Source organism: Ursus arctos, unplaced genomic scaffold (genome assembly GCF_023065955.2).
Source record: "Ursus arctos isolate Adak ecotype North America unplaced genomic scaffold, UrsArc2.0 scaffold_16, whole genome shotgun sequence".
Taxonomy (NCBI): Eukaryota; Metazoa; Chordata; class Mammalia; order Carnivora; family Ursidae; genus Ursus; species Ursus arctos.
Window position 1 is genome coordinate 20631269 of NW_026622830.1, and position 27171 is coordinate 20658439.

At 49.0% G+C, this 27171-nt stretch overlaps 1 protein-coding gene across 1 annotated transcript; it reads right to left on the reverse strand.

The window, feature by feature from the left end:
- Positions 1-906: 906 nt before the first annotated feature.
- On the reverse strand, positions 907-25561 carry LOC113258591 (lipopolysaccharide-binding protein). The gene is made up of 15 exons (XM_026503489.4): positions 25313-25561; positions 23267-23381; positions 21967-22095; positions 19687-19842; positions 19043-19106; positions 15503-15566; positions 13484-13575; positions 12796-12972; positions 11152-11211; positions 9705-9872; positions 8363-8430; positions 7805-7847; positions 5514-5577; positions 4622-4698; positions 907-3259 (listed from the first exon to the last, which is right to left on the reverse strand). Exons 1-15 carry the CDS (start codon positions 25434-25436, stop codon positions 3215-3217), a joined length of 1446 nt encoding a protein of 481 aa, XP_026359274.2. The 5' UTR covers positions 25437-25561; the 3' UTR covers positions 907-3214.
- Positions 25562-27171: the final 1610 nt, after the last annotated feature.

Below are 27171 nucleotides of genomic sequence, written 5' to 3' on the forward strand. Positions count from 1 at the left end.
GAAGCATTCCCAGTTACAATGCACTGGCTGTTCACCAGGTCTGGTGCCGCGAGGCCAGCCTGCCTCCGGGAAGCCGGTCAGATAAAGCTATTTCTAATTGCCTATGGTCAGGCCTCAGAAAGCACGGGTAGGTTTTTGGTGAAAATGCCAGACTCTGGTTAAAATAAGGAGGTGGATTCCTTATTTATAAAAGCCAAGTATTGGAAACAATGTAAGAGCCCATCGTAGGGGATTGGTTAAATACATTGTGGCATCTGCCCGCCAGGAAATCCTACGCATCTTGAAGAAAGAGGAAGTTGTCTTGTACATACACAGGCGTGGAATTCTGTGTAGCTGTAAGGAGGGGGGCGTGGGGAAATCAGGGGAGAGCAGAGGGGGAGCTACAGCTTGCAGTCAAGAGCAGGGTCTCCGGGGTGCCATCTTAGTTTGGTGGGAGGATGAGGTCCATGGTGCAATGAGACTGTGGTCTCACGAAGGTTCTCTGACAGCTCAGCGCACTCATCATTAATAGCAGAATGTCTTGTCCCAAAGCCAGTCCTTCTCTACAGGCCTGAGCTGTCCAGGAAAGTCAGATGCCCACAGACAGACCTCGGGGTGTCGGAACCTGTAATGGGCCAGCTGTGGGTGCCCTGGACCTAGCCCAGCAAGATATAATGACGCTCTGTTATAAAATGAATGTGTTTAGTCTCACTGGGTAGGAACGGCTTTTCCTTGCTTTGTGAATAACAAATATTTTGCTCTTTTACAACTAAGTGTTCTTCCCCTGTCTCATAGCAAAATGGTTGCCCCATACTCATCAAGGACTTGCCTGGGCTAGCGTGAGCCTTTTCTTGGAGCCATCCCCTGGGACGTTCTGGAATGTCCTAGAGTGTTCAGAAGGTAGGCGTGTTTGCAAACTAGGCTGGGTTTCTTTTCTTTTTCTTTCTTTTTTTTTTTTTAAGATTTTATTTATTTGTTTGACAGAGAGAGACAGTGAGAGAGGGAACACAAGCAAGGGGAGTGGGACAGGGAGAAGCAGGCTTCCCGCTGAGCAGGGAGCCCTATGTGGGGCTCCATCCCAGGCCCCTGGGATCACAATCTGAGCCGAAGGCAGACGCTTGACAGCTGAGCCACCCAGGCACCCCTAGGCTGAGTTTCTTAAAAATATGCACAGGAGAACAACTTTTCCAGGCATTGTGGCAAACGGTTTTCTAGCACACTCAGGATTTTGAGCTGGTGAGCCCCTACTCCATTGTGGGGCCATATGCAGGCCATGTCAGAGCTCCACCCATCTTCCCACAGCCGTGCACACCAACCTGATTTCTGCCGGCCAGCACTTGTATTTCTTTGCCGGAGAGGCTTCTATGGCTGCTAGAGCCCTCTCTGTGAAAACTAGGAGAGCAGGGAACAAAGGTCCACCAGAAGCTCCCCTCCACCAGGGAGTGGTGGGAGGTGGTGTTTAACTATTCCAGCCCCCGTGGACCTGGGGTGTGCATTCTGAGGAATGTTCTGAGCTGCTCCCAGAGTTTCCCCAGCAGAACTAAGCTGCCATCACCTTTGGTTTGATCGTGTCCCCTTTATAGGCTGCTTTCCCCCACCCATCCCATTTTCTCTGCTCCCCTGGAACTGCCCAGGATCTTCTTCCAAATAAACTACTTGTTTAAACTACTCCCCTCCTCGCACCCGGGGCTGCTTCTGAGGAGCCCAAAGTCAGGCAGGTGGTAATCACATCAGCCATTCACCAGCACCTAGTATGGCCTGGGCAACCCCAAGGACTTGATACGAACTCATGGAGTCCCCAGTCACCTGTGAAGAGGGAGTCCCAGCCACAGTTGTCAGGTGAGGACACAGGACTTGCCCAGGGGCCCAAAGCAAGTACACTGGAGTCCAGGCTGGCTCTTTCCACCAAATCTGAGGCAACACTCTTAAAAGCAGGGACTGGAACTGGGTCTGTGCTGCCTGGACTTCCCCCACGCTGAGTCTACAAACAGGAGAGCCAGTAAGTATGAAATCCCCAACACAGCTAAGTAAGTCCTTTTATGTGGATTACCTAATAGCACCACGACAACGGGCTCAGAAGTGGCTACTGTCATTACCATCCTTATTTTATAGATGAGGACCCTGAGTGGGGGAAGGGACCTGCCCAAGGCCACATGGCTAGTATTGGAAGAAGTCCAAGCCTGTCATCTGTCTACCATGGGGATGGATGATGCAGGTGGGCGAGTGAGCCAAAGGAAAGAGGAGAGAGGACGTGAAGCCACGGCCTACCCTGCCGACAGCTGGGTGACAGCGCATTGTCCCATCTTGGAACATATCGCTGTCACACACAGGGTAAATGGGTCTATTCCCTGTGAATTATCTGTTAGCCGGCAGCTCCATCCAGCTGCTCATTAACACAATAAAAAAAATATCAAACGAGCCTTCTGACTCCCGGTCCCCGGGGGCCCTACTACGTAACTTGGAAATGACTCTGGTAAGTCTGATCAAAGGCTGGTTGTTCAGTAATTAGAAATCATGGCCTCTTCCTCCAGGCTTGGGGCTCATAAACAGCAGTTGGATGAGCTTTTTATCTGGGTCGGACCAAAAACCTACAGGGATCCATTTCTTCCTAATTTACACCCATTTCAATGGAGGAAAGCAGCAGGAGGTTGAGTTTTTGCTCTGGGAGACCCACTGGTTCCCTTGACTGCAGCAGGCAAGAAGCGAGGGCGGGAGCACACACTGAAGCCAGCCCATGAGCGGCCCGTGCACTGAGACGGACAAGCACCTTACAGAGCGGGCGTCAGGGCCAGGTGCAGGGCTGCGTGGGCATCCGTGAGACCATCCAAAGACCCCTTAGACAAAAGAGGGTGGGTGTAGGCAGATTCCACTAGAGTACCAAGTGGTTCCTTCATCGAACCATTCAATAAATATTTACTGAGGGTCTACTAAGTGCCAGGTGCAGGGATCAGATGGTGACTAGGAAAGGTGACGCCTGCCCTTACAGACAGTACAGGCCAGTGAGGGAAGATGGTCCGTCCTGGGTGAGGTGGGGAAAGTGAAGCCCAGAGTCGGAGAGGGCGTGGGTGCACCTGCCGAGGAGCAGCGTGGGGGCAGAGGCCAGGCAGACCTCTCCCCCAGAGCAGAGAACAGAAAAGTCTTCATCTTCCCAGAATCGCCGGGAATGCGCTGCACATCTGGAAATGCAATTTGCCGCTCCAGCTGTGGCATCCAAACCCCGGCTGTGTCCCTGCCCTCAAGCTCTCATGTACTGGAGGTTGGTGCCCAGGAACAGGAAGTCCTAGGAGAGACAAGACAGGACAGCATGGCAAAAGCATCCCCTATGCCAAAAAGATGCATCTCCCATATAAAGGGAGGCCCATGTCTGGGGAAGCACGAACTCGGCCAGAAACCAGGTCAGCGCATAAATCGCCAACGTGCCTCCATCCCCAAGGTCTCCGTAAAGCACGGCTTTTCCCAGCCACCTTTTCTAAGGTGCCGGTTTATCTGTCATTTCCTGAGATGCTGCTTCCTGGCAGGCCCCATAAATGTCCTTTGTGTCACCTAAATTTTCTCTCCTTCACGAATAACACGAAACTGGGCGCCACTGAGGTTTGCTCGCCTGCCTCCTTGTAAGTTTCCATCCCCCGAAGGGGCGGGAACTCTGAACGGGAGGCAAAGTCCAATTCTCTCCCACAGTGATCCAGCCCTTGCCATTGGGGATCAAACAAAGACCTCAAAAGTCTACTGAACATGAGAGTACAGAATAAATCTTCTGGTGATTTCCTGAGGCCAGCTGCATGAATTGTCAGTCCTTACTTCAAACAACCAGCTGTCTGACTCCTTGTAAACTCTCAGCAGTAGGATGCGGAACATCCCTGGGTCCAAAAGGACGTTGGATATGTCTTTCAAATGCAGCAGCCGGTCAGGGAGTCCATGTCCCTGGCCATGCTGCTGTCCTTCCCTGTCTTTAGTGGCTGTTATTTGCTGGATGTTGACGAAGTACCGGACACAACACAGCATCTCCTTTACTGCTCGCAGGGCTACCGACCCAGTCATCCCACCTTACAGATGCCATTCTAGAAGGATAACCTGAACCATGGGCACAGACAGACCAGAAAATGCTTGGTCAGGGGCGCTTGGGTGGCGCAGTCGTTAAGCGTCTGCCTTCGGCTCAGGGCGTGATCCCAGGGTCCTGGGATCAAGCCCCACATCAGGCTCCTTGCTCAGCGGGGAGCCTGCTTCTCCCTCTGCCTGCCCCTTCCCCTGCTTGTGCTCTCTCTCTCTCTCTCTCTCTGACAAATAAATAAATAAAATCTTTAAAAAAAAGAATTTAGAAGAAATGTTCAAAACTTACAAATGGCTTTCAGAACCTGTGCTGTTGCCACGGCAATGTCTTCAAACATTCCCCCAGGTCACCCACAGTGGAGGCGTGGAAGGCAGTGTGGCACAGGCTGTGTCAAATGCCTCCTGCCCCAGGAGGGGTGCCACTTCTGAAGGACACGTGGATGGCGGCATAGCATCTAGCCGTGCCTGGGGCCCCCCTCCTTTTCTGAGCTGCAGGGCTGAACTGGGTCCTGCCCATTGAGCTATGGCCTCTGAACCTGGAAAACTAACCAACCCCCCTCCCCAAATCCTCAAAAGCCCACTGGAACCCACTGACCTTGTGGATCTCGAGAACAGGGTCATAGAGCCGAATATCCTTGAGCAGAGGAAGGGGGAAACCTTCTGCCAACTTCTCTGTAGGTTGAGGCGTAACATTGAGAGAGATTTGTTAATAAATAACAATTATAAATAAAGTAATAGAAAAAAAGAAGTTTCCCTCTGCCAACTCTATGCACAGTGTACTCCCATTTACTGGTCACCAAAGATTACGAGGCAGATAAGACTATTATTTCCATTTTACCGATAAGGAAATTGAGGCACAGAGTGGCCAAGTTACTTGTCCTAAGTCACACAGCCAGAACTGGGATTTCAACCCAGGCAGGCTGCCCCAGGAGCCTGAGCTCCCAGCCCTGGTGCTATATGGGAGCAGTGGCAGGTATGGGACAGCATACACTCATGGTAAGAAGCTAGCGGGCACCTGCTCTCTGCCCTCCACCCCTGCCCTGCTTTCTGTTGCAGCCAAATGAAGCAGGGCTTTGTGGAAACAGTTTTAGACCTTTATGCTTTATTTTCTGACTAGGGAGTTGGCAATTAACTGAGGACTGTGCGTTCAGATGGCTGCCTGCCCTGTGCCCTTTAATTTTAGCTTGGTCCTTAGTCTTTCACCTGCCATTTCAGGGTATAGGGGGCACACTTCTGTGAGTCCCTCCTTCACATTTCCTGTGCTCCAAAGAGCTGCCTCAGTCCCTAACCCTCACTAGAGCTCTGGAGGGAGAGGAGACCACCTTTAAAAGGCCCATCTCATAGGCCGCTGAAACTCAGAGGAGAAATGACGAAGCTAAGGTCACTCAGCCTACGGGAGAGCCCTGTTTCCCATCTCCAAATTCATCTCCTTCTCCCTCAAAGAGCACTGTCCTCCTTGACATGGAAAAATCGCTAGTGATTCTTACCATTGACCTTGGGGTAGAGGGTTCTGAGAATGTAGTAGTTGAGCAGCCCCTCCAACAGCGCCACCTGGTGGAGAACAGGAGAAATACACCGTGACCACATGTGCCATTTTGCTCACCAATAAATGTCCACATGGCCACCCTGCCGTGGGGGGTAGTTCTGTATGTGCTGACATGGTAAACAAGACTGAAAAAAAGCAAACTTCAGATAGATGCCTGCATCATGCTACTATTTTATAAGATAAAACTATTTTGAGATACACATTTACTTGTGTGCAAAGGGATAGAAATCCTTGGAAGATTATACACCCAACTGTCTTTCCTCTAGGAAGAACATCAAGGTTTGGCTTAGCCTTATCTTTAATTTTTTTTTTTTTACAGTTTAATTTTTTTTCACAGAGTGTTTTCCTGAATTACTTGTGTAATAATTTTTTTAAAAAAATTCAAAACAAAAATTATGAAATATAACTTTTAACATTCACCATGTAGCTGGTATAGGGCTCAGAGCATTACATATACATGTGATTGAGTTTTCACAATGACCCTTTGAAGTTGATATTACTGCCCCCATTTCACAGACCAGAAAACCGAGGCCCACAGAATGAAAGTGACATTTAGAAACGGGGCAGCAGGGGCAGAACTTGAATCCAGATTTATCTGATTCTATAGTTCTTGCTTTCTGCATTCCATATTCTGAACACCTGATAAGACGACCTTTTGTGAATCTTTACATATGAATGTTTAACCTCGTGGAACATTTTTACATGCCATGCACAGATGCAATATTAGTGTGTCATTATTCACTTCCTCCTTCATTCCCTGAAAGAGGTCATCCTTTGGGGTCCCTGTGGGCAGCGTCTCTCCCTACAGTTTACGTGGTTGTTCCTACTTCTTAAGTCCATAAGGGTGGGTCTGGGCAGTGCAGGGCAGGAGGAGGCTGGCCGGAGGGGCCAGTGTGGGCAGGATGGTGAAAAGGAAGACAATTATTGCAGGTTAAGGTCTATCCATCTCCTCCTTGGCCTGTGAGGAGGAGCTGCCATCACCCCACCTTCTGTCGGAAATCTCTCCCCGATCACTTCAGCCCACACTGACCTTCCCGCTGTCTATCTGACTTTAATATGGGGCCGTCCATTTTGCCACTTGTTCCTCCCTGTGGAAATCACCTCTTGGTTCAGCCTACCCAGCAATTAATTCCTCTTGTTTTAATAAGAGTCCCTATTTTCCCTTGGGGAACCCTCCTTTCCAGTCTCAGTCCATGTGGTTTGGGACCTCACATCCTGGCTCCCGGAGTGTAGATGAAACCCACGTTTGGTCAATTGGCCTTGTCCAATTTTTTTTTTTAAAGATTTTATTTATTTATTCGACAGAGATAGAGACAGCCAGTGAGAGCGGGAACACAAGCAGGGGGAGTGGGAGAGGAAGAAGCAGGCTCATAGCGGAGAAGCCTGATGTGGGGCTCGATCCCAGAACGCCAGGATCACGCCCTGAGCCGAAGGCAGACGCTTAACCGCTGTGCCACCCAGGCGCCCCGGCCTTGTCCAATTTTTAACCACAGTGATTGGCTAAGGAATGGACACATGACTCAGATTCATCTAAAGAGAGCTAGCACCTGGATTTTTAAAAAATTAAACTATACAACTTTGAGGTTTTCCACCAGTGGGAAAAACCTGTCTGAGAATGAAGCTGACTTAGATGAAAGCAGAAAGGAGAGATGGGGAGAGATTCTTGATGCATTAATTTGAGCACCTAGATCCAGTTATGCCTGAAACTTCTTTTTAATTTTTTTTTAAAGATTTTATTTATTTATTTGACAGAGAGAGACAGCCAGCGAGAGAGGGAACACAAGCAGGGGGAGTGGGAGAGGAAGAAGCAGGCTCATAGCAGAGGAGCCTGATGTGGGGCTCGATCCCAGAACGCCGGGATCACACCCTGAGCCGAAGGCAGACGCTTAACCGCTGTGCCACCCAGAAGCCCCTAATTTTTTTTTTTTTTTAGTTTTATGACCCTATGAATTCCTCCTGTTGGCTTACGACACTTTTAGTTCGCTTTCTATTCTTGTAGTTAAAAGGATTCTGTCCAACAGACCATTTAATTATATCTTACCTTCTTTTGGGATGTAACTGTTCCTTGACCCTATGTTTCATGTCCTCGAGAACTTCTACACTTTTCTAGGACACAGAGTAGCTCTTGTCATTTTTCTATTTTCTTCTACAGGTGCCATAGCATTGCTTAGTAAACACACTAAATTAGTTAATACCTTAAGTACTTCATGAATAAAAGCAATGATAACTTACATTGAACACTCCAACTTTAGATTCTTTCAGTTCCACTTGTATCCTATAATGAATCAGAGAAGATTCAGACATGGGGACATAATGCCCATGGGAAACAGAAGCAATGTGGGGGTCCCCAGAAAGGAGGCACTGGCTTGAGAAGACACAGAGCTAAAGACGGGGTTGGGATGGGACTGGAAAAGATGAGTAAGAACCAAAACCAGCGATACAACCTTATTGGGAAGACTCGCAGAGGGGAGGTGGGTAGTGAATGTCAGGAAGTCAATATAGCTGATGTTGAAAATTCACAGATTAAGAAAAAGCAGTATTAGTAAATTCTTTAGAAATTTGGAAGTCATGGGGATTAGGTGGAAAGGAAGTTTGTGGAGGCAAAACCAGTGGGAGAAAAGAATTGGACCAACTGAGGTAAAATTTAAGTTTCCTTCCCCAATGGCAGACCCCTAACATTGAGAAGAAGATCTGCTCACATCCTTACCCCCCACTACAGAGAATTAGCTACAGTGTTCAGATGGAAGGAGCCCAGTTGAGTGCCTCAATGTGGGCAGGAGGCTGACTTACTTTCCTGGTTTCAGCAACCCAGTGATCTTGCTGGTATTGAAGGTCAACATGGCGGACATATTAGTAGCCTGGAAATTCCAGTAGAAGAAAACAGGTTTAAATGAGAAAGGTTGTCATGTACAGGAAGGATGACTATTAGGATCAGCTGTTTCCTTTAAACAAACAACTCAGTGAGTTAAAGCAGGAGCTTCTTCACTAGACTGTAGACTCCCAGAAGGCTCATCATAGGTACTCAATACATGTTTGAACTTGGTCTTGAACATGGTTTACTTGAAGTTGCTGACTACGATAGTGATTGAACTTTGAATAGACAGACTACCAAGAAGTGTAGAGTGCCTATCCCTGGAGATCTCTAAAGGGATCGTTTCTAGCTATCTCAGGGCTAAGAGTCAGTCCTAGTGGTGATAATAATAAAAATAATATTAATACTATTTTGTTTTATTTATAATATATTAATAACAACTAATTTGACAACAAAACAACAAAATCAAATTGCAGATATAGCATCTAGGAGCAATTACCCTTCCAGAAATTTGTCTTGTTGAGTTTCAAACCTGAAACAAGAGAGTGAAGTTCTCCATCCAGTAAGCAGAAACCCCAAAGGACTCGGAATCCCCTCGCTCGTAGACAGGGTCCATTGGGAAAGGAGAGACCCCTCTCAATATTTAACTCAGAGGGGCTTTAATATAGGGAACTGGTTACACAAGCGATAGAATTGCCAAGAAGCCAAAGTGAGCTAGAGGGACGACTTAGAGACTAGCAGAGGCAGGACACTGCTTCCACCCCAGGATTGGAAGAACAGAAGGTGGGACTAGAGTTATGGGAACCACCATGGAAGAAACACAGTCACTGCCTGAACCTCTGTCCAGGACAAAGACAGAGGAAGAAATATTCTGGCTTCTTCCTTCCTCCTGCCCTCTATTCTCTTGACAGTGTTTTCCATTGGCTGACTTAGCTAGAAGTCAAAGTCCAAGGGAGCCTGGGAAGTGTAGTCTTCATGGGTCAGATACAGATGCAGAGCAAACAAGTCAAACACCCTTATGCCTTCCTCCCAACGATAGCCCTGTGTCACTCAGTGGGAGATACATACATTAAGCAAATGGGAGATACATACATTAAGCAAATAAACCTGTAAACAGCTACATAAATATCTTTATCATAAACGCTATGCGGAAAAACAATAGGGTGCTTTAAGAAAAAAATAAATGACAGAGGGCCTAAGGTGGTAAGAGGCAATCAAAAAAGTCCTCTCTGAGGAAGTGATATTGAAGTTGAGATCTGAAGGAAGGGGGAAGAGCGCGCAGAAAAAGGAAATAGCATTTGCAAAGGCTTTGAACCTTACCACACCAAGCCGGAAGACAGGCTCCCTGACGGAACTAGGCAGGAGCACAAAGGCTTCAATATCAATCAGGGGGGTCGAGGACAGATTCCCAGGGCTGAAGTTCAGGAATGGGGCAGAGGCCATGGCTCCCTGGAGCTCCAAGTTCATGTTGGGGTACAGTCTGGCTAACTGGGGGCAGAATGAGGATATTATGTCAAGAGAAGGAAATATGCAGGCTTGTCAAGGGAATCCTGAGGGAGTCAGATAAAGCTGAGAATGCTATTCGATTGATTTTATTTTCACAAAACGCTCCGTTTCTTTTTCTCTTAATGGTGCACCTGGAGATCTTGCCCCGTCAGACATCTGGAGTCTGCAAATATGCGTCGCGGCTGCATTGGGTTCCATCGGGCGTGGGTACTGTAACTGGTGTAAGCACGGTGGGCATCAGGGGGTCTCCAAGGTTTTGCCCTTATAATGATCACCCCTGTGAGTACACTTGGCTATTTCGGAGGGGGGGTCACGTTCCTAGAAGTGGAATTGTGGAGTCAAAGGGCGGGATGGGTATTGTGAAGCCTCGGATGTTCGACATGACTGCCTGTCTGAGCTGCGTCTTGAGGGGGACTGGGAGGGTGGGGGAGAGGACAGGTGGATTTCTGTGGGATTAAATGATGGGCTTAGCACTCATGGTAGAGTTGCAAGGTTAGTCACCCCAACACTGCCATAGCAACTACTGGAAACAACCCCCGGTGCTTCCTGGGAGACTGGTTAAGCCAGCTATGGTGAGTCCGTATGACGGCAGGCTGGATGCCCATGAGAGCATGAGTGAGGAAGTTCCTTTTCTGCCTCTGCGGAACAATCTCCCGGGACAGTAAGGTGCAAAATGGCGTGTATGATACGCCTCTGTTTGTGTACAAAAATGGAAAAGATTCACAGCGTTTGTGGGCATATACATAGAATATCCCCAGAAGGAGGTAGGCTCTGGGTGGGAACTGGGTGGTTAGGGGCCAGGAGTGGATGGGAAATTTTCCACTCTAGAACCTTTTATGTCTTTTGGATGTTGAACCATGAGAATTTATTATCTGGTCAAAACATAATTTTTAAAGCACCAAGAACAGTGCCTGGTCCCTAGTAATTGCCCTCTGTAATTGTCTGATGTTATCAATTAGGGGTGCATTTGGTGGGACGTGTTGGCTTTCCTCGGGATTCTCAGATATCGTCGGTAAAGGACAGGGCAACCTGTGATCCCAGACACACCGGGCTCAGGTCTCTGTTGTTGGGCTTTGGAGAGAAAGGACCTTGAAGCCGGCAGAAGGAAGGCCCTGCCCTCACTGGGGGCCTCCCTAGGGGGGCCTTCCTGCCGGCCTTCTGACTCTTGGTTAAGCTGAGATTAGCTCCTCGGTTTTAAAGGGAAACCCCTGGAGGCTAGTGGGCTTGGCCTGCACCTGCCGAGGTCTGAGAGAAGGCTTACCCTGGGGGCGAAGGGGCGGAAGGACTTGGTGGTCAGCCGGATGTTAGAGCTCGGGGGAACCTGCAGGAAAGAGACACAAAGTTTTAGGGTGCTCCCACTGGAGCTGAAGGTCTGAGAAAGACGGGGAGGTGGGGGAGGTGCTCAAGACTGTAGCTTCTTGACTACCAGGGTTACCATAGCAACAGTGAGACGCTTGCCCTGCACTCACCACAAGCACCAGTTGCCAGGGTCCCGGCTGCTCTCCTTGGGACATAGGTGACATGCGGGACACACTCAGAAGGTCCGTGAGGGTGAGATTTGCAGTCATGAGGACCTAGGTATGGTTCCTGGCTTTGTTCCTGTGTGGTCACAGGCCAGTCGCTTCACCTCTCTGAGCCTCAACTTCCTCATCTATAAAATGGGGATAGTTCTGGCCTATCAGGTCATCGTGAGGGCTAAATGGGACGGTGTGTACACACAGCACCCACACAGGGCCCAGCGCAGAGCTGGTAGAAAACGCAGCGATGGCGACCCAATGCACTAAAAGAAAGGACTGCACATGGGCGGGTGCATTACTCAAACCCGATAACAGAAGTAAAAGGCCTGTGAATGTGAGAAATCACGGAAAAGACCACAAGCCACTCCACCCACCCACTAGATCCCCCCCCATCTATTATCAGGGCCAGCTGGACCATCCAAGTGGGGCTGCACTGTTGCCCGCATCATCCTGACATTGTTCACAAGGCCTCAGCTTTACAAAAAGCTACAAGATATAATTTTCTGAAACCCAGACATTTTAAAGAAACTTAAGAATTATTAAAGATGCAATCCACTATACAATTTAATATTCCTTATACAAAGCCCCATTTGAGACCCTTGTTTCAGAGATAAGTCCTCGGAAGACCTTGACTCTCCTTTCACCACGAATTGCTAAATCATGGACCTTTTTCACTTTGGCTACAAGGAAGCTCCCAATTAGATTTTTTTTATTTAAAAAAATATATCAACTTATGGGCACAGTGTTTTCATAATTGTGCTTTACTTTAAACTTGGTCTTAATTGCCTAGTCAATATAGCTTTATGCTTTTATTAGTGCATATATTATTCTGCCTCATTTAGTAAATTTTTTTTAAAGTTTTCTTTTAAACCTGTATAAACCAAGCATGAGAGAAAATATGAATTAGAACAATAGGTCTAGGGGCTCCTGGGTGGCTCAGTCGTTAAGCGTCTGCCTTTGGCTCAGGGCGTGATCCTGGAGTCCTGGGATCAAGCCCCGCATCGGGCTCCTCCGCTGAGAGCCTGCTTCTTCTTCTCCCGCTCCCCCTGCTTGTGTTCCCTCTCTCACTGGCCGTCTCTCTCTCTGTCAAATAAATAAATAAAATCTTAAAAAAAAAAAAAAAGAAGAACAGGTCTAGATGGGGGCAAAAGTAAAACCCAGACAAGGAAATCACAGTCTTTCACAGTTCTAAGGGAGAAAGGATTTTGACTTGAGCTTCCTGGCAGCCAAAGTGAAAAGGGAAATTGTGCTAATTTATATATTTCCTTGTCTGAATCTTTCTTCTCAATAACTTCCTATTTCATTGATGTAAACAGGGTGGAAAGGAAAGGAGGAAGAAGGACAGGTTAACCTGTCACTTGTGAGTGCTATTCTGCCACCAGCCTTACCATGTCATCTGTGATAGAGAAGTTCAGGTATCCCAACTCATGATAAACCAAGCTGGCTGTGTTGAAGACATAATCAGAGATGGCAAAGTAGACCATTCTGTCGTGTTGCTCAGGAAGGCTCATGACAGGAGCAAGGAAGGTGACTGGGGAATAGTGATGACGGTTAAAAATTTCACCCTGGAGAGAGAAATAAGATGCATTTGAACTTTGCAAAGTCTACCCCAGCGCTGGACATCTGAGCTAGGCAGTTGCTTATATAGACTAAGGAGGGGGCACTGGCAAGTCACTGCCTGAAACTCTACCATTGAAAGTATTTTCCTTTGGGTCAAAGTGTTGTGTGTCCAGAATCCTTAAATGAAAAGCTCCCCAACTTTGGCATATTAACCCATAGTACCCTCTGTACCACTTAGCCAGTTCTGATTGACCTCACCTGCATGGTGGTCAAGGTGAAGGAGGGGAAGAGGGTGGGTTTCAAGGCCGAAGACTTGTAAGACACCTATTGGAGCCTTGACTCTTGAAACACTCCCCACAACTCTATATTGCCCTGCCCTCAACACAGCCGGAAGCCCTGGGGAGACGGGGACATATCTGAAGCCAGAGAGACAGGAGGCCCCTAAGTAAGGGCTGGCCCGGAGGGTATGCTATGCTGGGGCCGAACCCACCCGTGCCCCTGCTCTAGGACCCTCACCTTAAACATGACGTCCAGCATTTGGGCTGTTGCCCGAGGGGCTTCCATTAAACTGTAGTCAATGTCAGCGAAGCTGTCGATCTCTGTTGTGACTGTGAACCCGGAGAGGGGCAGAATTAGGAGCCAGGTGGTGGTCTTCAGGACCCCTGCCCCCTCTGCTTCAAGACGTTTTACCCAGCCCAGCCCTGGAGCAAAGAGCTGCTCCTCCAAGAAAGAGAGGACACAGTTCTATTGTCCCACTGGTGGGCTAGCCACACCTGGAGCTTCATGCCAAAGGAGCCACAGAATGGGGAGAACTCTCCAATCAAGGGAATTGTCCCCCAGTTTCCAACTGAAGCCCTGATCTTCGGGGAAACTGGCCTGCTGTCAACACAGACCAAATAACCAGGAAGGTCAGGCCATGTCCAGAGGCCCCAAAAACGCCCCTCCAAAGCCCGAAGGGAACAAGAGTCTTATGTCCCATGCGCTAGGTCGTCTGTGGCTGCCTGGGCCTCCCCTGAGGACAGCTGCCAACAAGTGAGTGTAGGGCTCGGGGGCCAGGGCATCACAGAATCCTGCAGACACACCCATACGATGGAACACTACACAGCGACTAAAACAAAGTCTGTTGCAACCACTTTGGAAGCTGGAAGGTTCTGATAATGCAGAGCCTACACCTGCCATGTGAGCCTGCAGTCGCTCTCCTAGGTATGCACCCAAGGACATGCGTCCATATGCACTAGAATATTCATAGCAGCACCAGCCATAATGGTCCCAAAGTGAAACTCCCCGAATGGGCTTCGACAGCAGAGTGGATGAATCAAGGGAGGGACACCCACACCATGGAGAATGAATGGACTCTCTCTATGCAGCGGTATGGATCAACTTCATCTTTTAAAGTTGATCAGAGAGAACTTTCTGCTTTTCATAGAAGACTCGAAGCACGGCACAGTGTCAATCACGTACAGAGTGTAAAACTAATCTTTGCTTAAATAAATAAAATCTTAAAAAAAACAAAACAAAAGGGGCACCTGGGTGGCTCAGTTGGTTAAGCATCTGCCTTCCGCTCGGGTCGTGATCCCAGGATCCTGGGATCGAGCCCCGCATCGGGCTCCTTGCTCAGCGGGAAGCCTGCTTCTTCCTCTCCCACTCTCCCTGCTTGTGTTCCCTCTCTCACTGTGTCTCTCTCTGTCCAGTAAGTAAATAAAATATTTTAAAAAACAAAAAAAGCCCAAAAAACAAAAAAACTAATCTTTGCTGGGAGAAGTTGGGATAGTGGTGTTCCTGCAGTGGGGACCAGTGGGAGGAGCTGTGAAGGGTTCTGAAGGCCCCAAGATGTTCTGTTCCTCCCTCTGGGAGCAGGGACGTGCCTGTGATCACTTTGGCAAAATTCTTCAAGCTGTTCACTTATGACTTGAGCATTTGCTCTCTATAAACCTCCACAAAAAGTTTTTTAAAAATATTTATTTATTTATTTATTTGAGAGAGAGAGTGAGAGAGAGAATATGCAGGGGAAGGGGCAGAGGGAGAGGGAGAAGCAGGCTTCCCCCTGAGCAGGGAGCCCAATGTGGGGCTCGATCCCAGGACCCTGGGATCATGACCTGAGCCGAAGGCAGACGCTTAACTGACTGAGCCACCGAGGTGCCCCAAAAAGTTTTTTAAAAAATGAGATAAATTTATGTGTGCTAATATGGAAAGATGTCCAAGGTACACAAGTTACAGAAGCAACAATGTCTTCCTATGTCTAGACTGATATATAGATAACTTTGCACATATATTGATAACTTTTAGTGAAAGGAATGTATAATGAATGAATGAATGAACGTTTGTATGTTTACGTATATTTATATTTTTATATACAAAAGAAAATATCTGAGGGGTGACATCCCAAACAGAGGTTACCTTCTGGAAGAAAATTTGGGGAAGAATATTTAAAAACTATTACTTTCTACATTTCTGTCCCATTTAATGTTTTATAAGGCAGGCTTATGTGCTTACACAAATCAATAGAGTATCCCAGGGATGGGTGGAGTAGCCTACCTGGAAGAGTTTGGAGGTAAGGCTGTAGGTCCGAGGTCACCGAATTCTGGAGCATTTCGCAAATCTGAAAAACGTGGGAGGAGAAAGCCTGAGTGGGTCTCCCTGGCTTTGGTCTGCCACTGCGTTAATTGCTCTAGTCACCGTCTTTCATATATTTGCCCATTGATTGATTCTACAAAAATGTATCAGTGCTCATCACATGCCACGTGATGAGAAACAAGTGATCAAAAACATGCAGGTCCCCATGTGGACCTCAGTAGGGTCCATCTGGAACTTTCCAAGTTGTTCCCGGGGCTGGACAGCTGAGCTGGGTAGTCAGCTACTCAGCCGGGTAGGGCACCTTGGCTGGAGGCACTGCCTGAAATACCACCTTGAAAGAGACTTTCCTTTGGGAGGCGCTGGCTCCCCAGAATTTAGAATGGAATAGCAGAACCAGACGGTCGGTAGAAATAGCCACACAGAGAGGGGCGTACTTAGTAGATACTTCTCAAATGTCATCACTTCACACGTAGGTGGACGGATCCGTAGTCCACGTTTCCCGCGATGCCGGTGTCCCGGAGGCCACCACACAGTGGACACACACACTTCGCGGTGGCCTCTTGAGTGGCATGCTTCTCAAGAGCAGGGAATGTGTGTTCCCAAGCCTGTTGGCTATACTTGTTCCTATAATTGCTCAGAATAGTTGTTGTGTGAACCAATGAAATACACTGAGAAAACCTAAGTGCTTGGGAAAGGTGAGCCGCTTAGAGAAATTTCTTGGTGTGCCCAAGAAAAAGCTTAGGAGGAAAAAAAATCATAAAAATCAAGAAGGATTCTGGGGCACCTGGGTGGCACAGCGGTTAAGCGTCTGCCTTCGGCTCAGGGCGTGATCCCGGAGTTGTGGGATCGAGCCCCGCATCGGGCTCCTCTGCTGTGAGCCTGCTTCTTCCTCTCCCACTCCCCCTGCTTGTGTTCCCTCTCTCGCTGGCTGTCTCTATCTCTGTCAAATAAATAAATAAAATCTTTAAAAAAAAAATCAAGAAGGATTCTGCACTGAGATTACTTTGCAAATGTCTTTGAATTGTCATTGTGGTTAAAGGAATCTGAGCTGGAATTTGTAGCAGATCAATGTTTCACGCGCGAAAGACAAAGTCCAATGTCAATCAGGAGGCTATTTTCAAAGAACAGTTTTGGGCCCTAAGTCAAAAGATGACAAATGGATTTATATTTACTCTATCTTAAAACATTTGGATTTATACGTAATTTTTTCTTTGTTCTTGTGTGTGTGCGTGTGCGCGCGAGTCCCTACAGTGCACAGGGATTAAGGGGCCACCCACCTCCTGCGTAGATGGAGCCCCATATATAAGGAAGGAGAGGTATATGGGGGGGGGCTGCATGAGCATGGGAGGTGGCATTTTAAGGGCAAGCAAGAGGGTGAGCAGACGTGAATCAGGCACAGGGGTGTGGGGAAGCTCTATGCTGGGGGCTGGGCAGGCAAGAGGTGAAATCTTAGCCTCCCTTTGCAGCTGGCTCAGTTTTAGGAACAGAGTTTGGTCGTGGGTTGCTGCCAAAAAGCGAAGGATGGCGTGGTGAGGGACAGTCACGGTTGATTTCACGGGAACAGGACACTGCTGGCCTCAGTAGGGACTGTTCCCTTCTTGCTTTTCCTTCAGACAAAGGCCCATCAGATCTTCCTGAAGGCCCCCTGGAGGCCCCACCCCTGAGCGGACCCGTATGATAGGGGAGGGCAGGCCTTCGGCCCTCAGTCCCAGACCCATCACAGGACCTCCTAGAGAGGCAGGTTAAGGGTGTCCTAGGTGAGTTGAATAAGCCTGGGTTCAAATCCTGTCCAGTCTCCACTGGCTGTGTAATCTTTGCAGAATCTCTTCTTGCTTTTGGGTCCTCGCTCACAGGACACAGTGACAAGGCCAAGTGCTTCCCAGGGACTTTTAGGGGATGAGGGGGCTGAGACAGCGAGTCTATATGGCCCAGAGAACAAGCATGCAGGAAGCGGTTATCCTTAGCCCTGCTGGTTAGATACCACCAGTGGGGAATTTGCAAGGTCCTGGACCAGGCTCTTTGTTTTCCTTGAGAAGGAAATGTCTGAAGACCCCTAAGGGTCAGGGATCAGGTGAGATCTCCATCTCTCCCAAGACACCCAGCCCCCAGAAGGCCTTCGGTACAAGCTGTTCCACATTCTAGGAAGTTCGAATGCTGACCCAGCTCCTCACTAGCAAGGTGACCGCTGGACAAGTTACTCCACCTCTCAGAGCTTTGTCAGTCAAATGTGGAATACGGTGCTTTCTTCCAAGGTTGTGGTTAAGATGGATGGCAGAGTCAGTGGTTGAACGCTTAGCACACTACTCCTGGCCAGTCCACAGGCTCAATAAATAGCCACCATTGTTATAAGTTGTTATAAATAATATATATAAATATAAATATACAGTGACATATTCTGTATCACATTAGTTATATTAAGTAATCAAAGCAAAACTAATTGTATGTATCAAAACTAATTGTAATATATTACTATTATTATGTAATATTGCTAATCTTTATTTGCACCGTCATCAGCAGGGCAGGATAAATCCAACGCAGTGAAGGATACTATGTCCTACTGGGAAAGGCATGGCAACATGGAAATGGGGTGCTCAAGAAGGAGGCCGGCATATTTCCCAAGCTCACTTAGACCCCAGGACCCCAGCACAAGAGAAGGAACAGAAAGCAGTCGGCCCCTCCCCATCTGCAGGGTCTGTCTGCTATTCCCACCTCAACCACCAGGGGCGCTCAAAACAAGACCAGCCGTGGGACCCAGTGGAAAGTGTGTGTGTGTGTGTGTGTGTGTGTGTGTGTGTGTGTGTGTGTGTGTGTGTGTCTGTCTGTGTGTGTCTGTGTGTGTGTCTGTGTTCCTCTTTCCTCCTTCATGACTTTCTCCCTTCCGAAGCCCAGTCTTTGCTACAGACACAGCTCCAGGTCCATGATACCTCAAAAATGGGATTTTTGGGGTGAAGTGAGTATTTGTTAACATGAAACCTCTTTGTTTTAGTCAGAGATTTCAAAATTTGGAGATTTCACTTTTTTTTTTTTTTTAAGGGAAAAAATGACGCTCTGTGCTGCCTCCCCCTCCGGGCAGGTGCTCCTGAGCTCCCACCTGGTTCTCACATTTCCCAAGTGTCCCGTTTGGTGTCTGTAAGCACCTAAGGGCTGATTTCCTTTTTGGCCTTGTGGAGTGCAGGGCGGTGGGGGGTGGGGGGTGGGGCGGGCAGTGAGCAAGGTCAAGGAGAGGGAGGGGCAGGAGTCTCTGTTCCGCCCACTGGTTTATCATTGGCTGAACATTCAACCATTCTAATTGCCTCACTCAACACACTTGGAGTCCCGAGACCAACATTTTGCCCCAGCTTGGCCACGCTCCATGACCTTGGGCAAATGATGTGTCCTCTCTGGGCCTTAGGCCTAAGATCATCTGGGCCAGTCCGCCTGGCCATCCAGGGCCAGAGGCCATCGAGGGCTCCCACCTAGCCCTTGAGGGGCACAGCAGATCAGCAGCTTGGACTTTCCTACCTTGCTCTCCAACATTCTGCGGAACTTGGACTCAATGTGGTTGTGGAAAAGATTCAACAGCCACCTGGGGAGAGGAGCAGAGGGGACGGTCAGCTGCGTGCCGCTGAATGCAAGGACAGCGAGGCAGCAGAGACCAGGCAGGTCCCCAGGCGAGTCCTCCTTGCCCCATCCTGGGACCCTGGTGTGTCTCAGATCCTGGACAGGATGAAAATGCGGAGTCCCAGCTCCCAGCGCACTCGCTGATTCAGCACACCTGGCATCCCAGCCCCCTGCTGCCCCCAATCAGATTCAGTAGATTTAGCAGAGAGGCTTGAGAATCCACATATTTCTAATCAAAGAAACTGAAACTCAAAGATATGTACCCAAGGACTTGTACATTGTCCACACGCTCTCCTTCGGCCAAAAGCCCTTGTGTTCCTCTAAAAGATTTCATTCACCTGATGGTGGTCCCCACCAGGATCCCTGGCTCCAACCTGCATCTGTTAATCTCAGCAGGGTCCCCTGAAGAATGACCTCCAAGTGCCTGTGATGTGCCCCAGCATTACACCTGGACACGCATGCTTATCAGAGGCCAGGCCTTGGGCTGGATGAGCTTCGGGCTGCCCCCAGGGGTCAAGCTGGCCAGTGTCCCAGTGGTGACTTACCCCAAATCTCCCGATACGTCCACCTCCACGTCTCGAATGTGGCTGCTGCAGCCGGAGGCAGTAATGGTGGGCCTCCCAGAGGGCTCCCTGCCCAAGAGAAGGTTGACCGAAATGGTAATGCCCTTGACCTGCACATCAAAGGAGCCGTCTAGTTTCCTGGAGGAGATAAGAGAAGCAATCACCGATTCCCAGACTAAAATCAGCCACCACTTGGGGGTAAAATATAAAGTTTGATTCTTATCCCAAAATAAATGGAGCTGGAATAAAAATTTAATTAGGAAAATTATTACAAAGTAAAGATTTATTACAAATAAGACCATGAAAGATCAGGAAGAAAGCCTGGGTCTAGGTATTTATGGGGAAGGGTGAGCAAAAGCCTTTCTACTTAGGATCCAAGTCTCAGGAGCCTTAAAGGAAATGATCGATAAACTTGCCAGCATAGAAAATGAAAACTTCAGTGAACAAAAAAACGCCATATTCAAAGTAAAAAAAAAAAAACCAAAAAACAAAAAAGGACTTTGCATGGTGAGACAGCCAAAGAGCTAATTTCCTTAATACACAAAGAACAAGCTCATACAAATTAATAAGGAGAGAACAAAACGACCCAAAAGAAAACAAAAAGGGGGATTGAAGATATCAAACAGGAAGTTCAATTGCAAATAAGTGTATGAAACATTATTAAAAATGAAAATAACAATGATGCCAGTTTTCACTGTCAGATAGATGGATGAAAGTCTGAAGTTCGAGCAGGTGTGGGTAAACAGCGGTCCCGGGGGCTGCAGTGGGGAGAGCACCTCTGGGATCCGTCCTCACGGTCATGTCTTTGGCCTAGGAATTTTACTTCTAAGGCTTTACACTGCGGCTCTTCCCGCCGAGATATACGGAAGCATCATGCATCGTAGCAAAAAGTGAGGAACCACCTAAATGTCCTGGGGCAGGTTCAGTAAGTCGTAGGTATCTATGCTATGCAGGCTTTGAAAAGAACGAGGGTTGGGGCGTCTGGGTGGCTCAGGCAGTTAAGCATCCGACTCTAGATTTCGACTTTGGTCATGATCTCGGGGTCGTGAGGTCGAGCCCTGTGTTGGGCTCCATGCTGGGTGTGGAGCCTGCTTGGGATTCTCTCTCCCTCTCTCTCCATCCCACCCTGCCCCTTTCAAAAAAATAAGTAATAAGGGTGAATGCGGTCTATCTGCACAATGAAAGATGACTCATCCATATAAAGGAGTACAGCACTCATGCGTGCTACCATGTGGTTGTATCGTGTGATTCCATTTGTAGGAAATGTCCCAAATAGGCAAATCCATAGAGAACTAATACAATTGGTGTTTGCCGGGGCTAGGGCAGTGAACGGTGATCTCTTGCGGGGATGAGAACGTTCTGAAGCTAGAGGGAGGTGGTGTTTGCGCATCATTGTGAATGTACTAAATGCCACCGAGTTTGTTCATTTTAAAATGGTTAATTTCACATTATGTGAATTTCACCTCAATACAAATATTATGTTAAAGAAGGTTAAAAAAGGGCGCCTGGGTGGCTCAGTCATTAGGCGTCTGTCTTCGGCTCAGGGTGTGATCCTAGGGTTCTGGGACGAGCCCTGCATCGGGCTCCCTGCTCTGCTGGGAGCCTGCTTCTTCCTCTCCCACTCCCCCTGCTTGTGTTCCCTCTCTCGCTGGCTGTCTCTCTCTCTCTGTCAAATAAATAAATAAAATCTTTAAAAAAAAAAAAGGTGAAAAAAAAAAAAGAAGGAGGTAGATTTTCATTTGCTTCTACAAAAAGATCTTTGAGATACTTAACTGAAAAAAGCCAGGACAGAGCGTATGGGTTGATTCTTTTCGTGGAAATTGAATGAGTGTGTGCTATACAGGTGACATGTACCCTAAGCCTCGTTCTACAGCAATGTTGTCCAACAGAAATAGAATTTGAGTCCTAGAGGTAATTAAAACATTTCTAGCAGCCACATTCAAAAAGGTAAGAAGAAAGAGGTAAAATTAACTCTAATGACATATGTTATTATTTCAACATAACAACATAAAAAACACTAATGAGGTCTCTTCTGTTCTTTTTTGTACTGAATCTTCAAATCTGGTGTTTCACACTTATTTATATGAGTTTGTACCAGTCATTTTTCAAGTACTCAGTGAAGAGTATTGGACAGTGCAGGTCTAGAGTATAAATACGGTCAGGTCACCCAGAAAAGACTGGTCAACCTTCCTGTTATGGGCTGAATGATGGGACAAAGGCCAAGGCCAAGGGCCCAAGGGCCTGGGAGCAGAGTCCACTTACACGAATGCTTTGCGAACCTTCCACTTGCCCTGGACTCTGACGAAGGAGTCAGAGATGGTGAGGCTCAGGCCTTGGCCGGGCAGGGGTGTCAGAGCAGAGCCACGAAGCTCACAGCTGTGGAGGCTCAGGCTGAGGAGAGAGACACAGGGAGCACAGCGTCAGCTCCAGCGTGGGTCCAGCCCAGGCGGGGAGCTTGCTCCAGACTCCACACGCCCCACTCCCACCCCAGGGGACTTGGCTGGCAGAGCCGGCTCCAGGCAGGCATGTGACTCCCCCCGCTTCCTGAGCGCCTGTCGTGTGCTCTGTGTGGACCATGTGGCCGTGCTAAGCGCGTTGTATCCATCATGTCACCTGTGCCTCTCAGAGGGGTCAGCACGGTTCTTGTTCCCTTTTTACAGTGGGGGAAATAGAACCGCTCGGAAGAGGTGCATTTGCCCAAAGTCACACGGTCAGGATCAGAGCCCACGAGTCTCATGATCCTGGGTGGGATCTGGAATAGGGCACATCGACACAGCCCTTGGGTTTGCAACTCCTTCTTGGAGCCATCCTCCCCCTCGACAGGTGAGGTAGGGGATCAGATTCAGGGAAGGCTGAGGCCGGTCCCAGGAAAAGACACAAAGTGCTGGGAGAAGCAACCAAGCGACCCATATTGTGGGGGCCGTCAGTGGGAAAACAGTAGTCAGTTTCCATTTTATATGCTCAGCACATAGTAGGTGCTCAATAAATGTTTCCTAATGGACTGAATAAAAGAAAGAAAGAATGAGTGGAACCATCATTGGTAGTGGGCAGGGAGGGGGTCCTGAGCTGTGACTCGATTGCCCTCCTCCATCACCTGTTCCTCTACAAGTGTTTTATGCCTTTTTTGGCATCGGCTGCTCGTGTCTAATGATCCTTTGAAGACAGCTCAAATGCCACCGCCTCTGGGAAGCTTTCCTTGACTCTCCTGGGTGGGCAAGCCTCAGCTCTAACAGTTGGGCTACTATATTTAAAGTTTAAGGTCTATCTTCCCTTCCAGACTACATGCAGAGGCCAGACTGAAACCTGGATTATCACAGTGTCATCCCCATTTTACAGATACGGAAACCGAGGCTCAGGTCACACAGTTAGTAGGTCTTCATTGGTATTTGCTGGGTGAATGAATAAATGGGGGAACCTAATTCTCTCCCAGGACTTTGCTCCAAACGCTTCGAGGGACTCTCCCCTTGCTGCCCCTGGGACGTCCTGGGTTCTCCCTCCCTTCCCCACAAGACCCCACCCTTCCCTCCATTCACCTCAGGGCCCCAGCAGAAGGGAGCCCCACCTGTGGAACTCATAGTGCCCTCGGCCAAAGGGTTTGATCTTGAAGTCCCCGGTGAAGTCAGGCAGCGTGATTCTGAGCAGTTCCTTCTGCAGGGCCACTGACCCCTCCCTGGCCACTGTGGACAGGAAAAAGCTGCCGGTCAGCCTGGCCTGCCGCCTGTCTCCCCTCTAAACCCTTCAGCGGCTCCCACCTGCTCTAGGGAGAAAGGCATTAATGACAGTTACAGACTTTGGAGGCCCTGTTGCGTACCACGTGACCCGAGAAGCAGGGGCATCACTCCATTTCACGTGGCGCTGTTATGTGGATGCCCAGGTTGTAGGTGAGGACACAGGGTCTTTGTCAGCAACCCCACAAGGGGAGGAGGGCTGTGTGCGTGGGTGGGTGCTCCCCTGTCCTGTCCTTCCCAGCGTCTAGCCTGTGCGGAAGATGCTGTGAGGATCTGAGGGATAGAATCCTGGCGTCGGCGTCTCTCTAGCTGGGTGACCTTGAGCAAGACATCAGCTTCACTTCTCCATAGCCATGGCAGCAGAACTTTCTTTACTGGGCTGGCGTGGAGATGAAAGGAGATCATTGCAGAGCGTAGAGGGGGTTGGGGGGGATGACACGCACGCCTAGCTTGGTGCATGGCACGCGGCAGGCACTCTGTAGATGCCTGGAACAGCAAAGCGGGGTTTCTGTTACTCAAAATATGGAGAGGACCAAAATGTCCAACTCTAGCCAATTGGCTAAATAAGCATGGTACCATCAGTTGCACAGTGGAAAGGAACCAAAGGCAAATTTGGCCTCATTTAGGATTTCAATATAAACGGCCCTTACTAGCACCCTTTGTTCGGTTATATGAGCGACCCAGGATTCCGTCCTCAAGGAGCGCATATATATACACGGAAGACCAGGGGCCTCCCCTCTGTCCAGCTGGCACTCCTCCCTCGAAAGAAGGCCCATGCCAGCCCTTCTGCAAGAATGCTACCGCTTGTCCCTGGCCAGGTGCCACTCATCTTTTTTTTTTTTTTTTTTTTTAGATTTTCTTTATTTATGTGACAGAGAGACAGCCAGCGAGAGAGGGAACACAGCAGGGGAGTGGGAGAGGAAGAAGCAGACTCCCAGCGGAGGAGCCCGATGTGGGACTCGATCCTGGCACGCTAGGATCACGCCCTGAGCCGAAGGCAGACGCTTAACGACTGCGCTACCCAGGCGCCCCACCACTCATCTTTTGTACCTCCTCCAACCTCCTCCAAGAAGCCTTCTCTGATTTCCTTTCCTCTGCTCCCAACAGCCCTGGGGGAATGTTATTACCCCATTCAACAGATGAGGCGGTTGAGGCTCCACGAATGTAAGGAGAGCCCTGGTTCAGTTACTGCGCGGAGTGGTGTATAAACGCCTCAGCTCTCTACCCACCGGGTGGGTGAATTCTGACGCTTTGTTTCCGCATCTTTTTCAAAAAGTTGTCCTACTTTTGCTCGTTCTTTAAAATTGGGATATAACATACATAAAAGACATTGCCAGGTAATTTTTAAATGTTTATGCAGCCACGTAGCCACCCCTGAGAGCCAGAGGCAGTGCAGTCCCAGCACCCCCGCAGGCTCCGTCCTGCCCGCCTGCCCCCTCTGGGTCACGGCCTTCCTCTGGGGGTCATCACCATTCTGCCTTCTAGATTTAAGTCGTATGTTTCAAACTCTACCAAGAACTTTCCAGGGGAATTGTCTCAGTCAGTGGGTACTGGCTGGGTTCATAACTCACCTCCCCTGTCTTCTGGCTGCTTTCTCTTCTCATCTCACCTTCCCTCTCTCCTGTGCTTTATCCTGGAAGCTCGCTCCCAAATCAATACTTGTTCCAAATCCCTATCCCTGTCGGCTAGTAGGGGACCCCCACTCAGACGAGTAATGTGCCTAAGTAGCACCACGGCGGGGAGACAAGGTCAGACTCGGAGCCCGGGCCACCAGCCCCTGGCTCACCAACCCGAGGAAGGGTCCCCCACCGTCCCCAGAGCAGTCTGGCCAAGTCAGCCAACAGGTCAGCCAAGTCCAGCCAATAGCCACAGCTTCTTACCATACTCCAGGCCCTTGTCAGTGATCCTGGCAACCAGGCCGGGGTTGGCGCCCAGGGCGTGGGGGGTGGACGTGAGCAGTACTCTTAGCAGTAGAGAGAGCAGGGCCCCGGCCAAGGCCCTCATCCTGGATTCCCGGTGCAGTGGCCCAGGCGGGGCCCTGCTCCCTTAAATAGCAAGGGGGCTGGGGCAGGGGTGGCTCCTGAGTGGGGGGCAGTTCCTGGGACTGTGGCATCGGGAATGGGAGGCACAGAGACTGGAACTTGCTTGCGACATTGCTGGGGTCATGGGTCATGCTTAGAAGCCAACCGGTTGCTGCTGCCCTGGGTCAGAGGGTGGGTTGGCCTGGCCCCAGGTGGCAATCACGGTCCACCCTTCCCACAAGAAGTCCCCGCGTTCGTTGCTGGGAAGGCTGGGTGTTACAGACTGGAAGGCTCAGGGAGGTCATGTCACTCCCTCAAGTTCCCACACCTGGCGAGTGGCAGAGCTGGGAGTCAAAGCCAGGTCTGGCGCCGGCCAAATCTTTTCTTTTTTAAACAAACAGAGTTGAGTATAAAGAAATCTTTCTCCCGTGTCCCTGTGGGAAACCAGGCTTTCTCAAACCTTTGTGGTGGTAAAACTTTCTGGAAGGCAACTTGGCAAATCTTTAAAGGCTTGCATGCCCAGTAACCCTGAATTTCTGCTGCTGGAACATGGGTGCATAACTATGTCAGTGAGCAAATACATCACTGCACCAAGGTGCCCATCGCTGCACTGCATGAAACAGGCAGGGGAGCAGTGGGACCCAATCTAACGTGTCCAACAAGAGGACACTGGCCAAGTTAATTATGGTACATTGAAAGTGAGACTGCAGAAATAAATCTGTTTCTTGATACGGAAAGATGCTCACAAGGGGGCAGTTTCCAATGACACCGTAGAGAGGTTCTGTGCCCACGTTTGCCAATCTGGAAAATTTTTAGCAAGGAGTTATGAGGGACTGTCTCCGTTTGGATGGGCAGCATTATGAGTGTTTGAAATATCTTTTTGTTTGTTGGTATTTAAATTTTTTATTTTCTTGGGGGACATATTGTATTTGCAGTAAGTAAAGATAATAAAATTTCATTTAGAAAACAAAATTTATGATAGGGATTGTGCTTAATTCATAGGGATTCCTCCCCTCCCCCTCCCAGGGATCCCATATTTGTGAACTTTCTCCTGCCCCCACCTCCAGGAAGCCTTCCCTGATCACCCCCACATTTCCTTGGATTAGAAAGAGGCCCTCTTCTGGGTTCCCAGAATATCTGCACTTTCTCCATCACAGCATTAACTATCCTGCTTTTTTGTAATTGTGGTCCTTTAAAAATATGTCCACAAATTCTTTTATACTCTTTCCATCAAAAGATGGAGTCTCTGTATCCTCCCCATGACGTTGGGTTGGGTCTCTGTGACCACCTCAACAGATCGAATATGGTAGGAGTAATAGTTTCTTCCCAATGGGCCAGACAAGGCACTGGAATTGACATTAAGATCAAAACTGCCCCTGTCGAACACAGGGAAGCCTACAGCCCAGACGTCTCTGCTCCTCTGTCCCCTGTTGTTGGTATCCTTTGGGTTGAGGTTTGTTGGGGTCCCAGCCTGGGTGCTCCTGAGTGCAGGGCTGAGGCTGCGGAATCCTGGGATCCCTGCAGCATGGGGCGGGAAGGGACAGGAAACCAGGAGCTATGAGCTCCTGCCCTCTGCCGGATACCGGGTTCGTTGGGTGCACCTCTCGGCCCTCTAACGTGGGTGTCTCTGTCTCATTTTAGCTGTAGGATCTGAGGCTCAAGGAGGTGAAGTGCTTTTGGTCACAGTCACCTGGCAGGGATTTGAACCCAGATCTGTA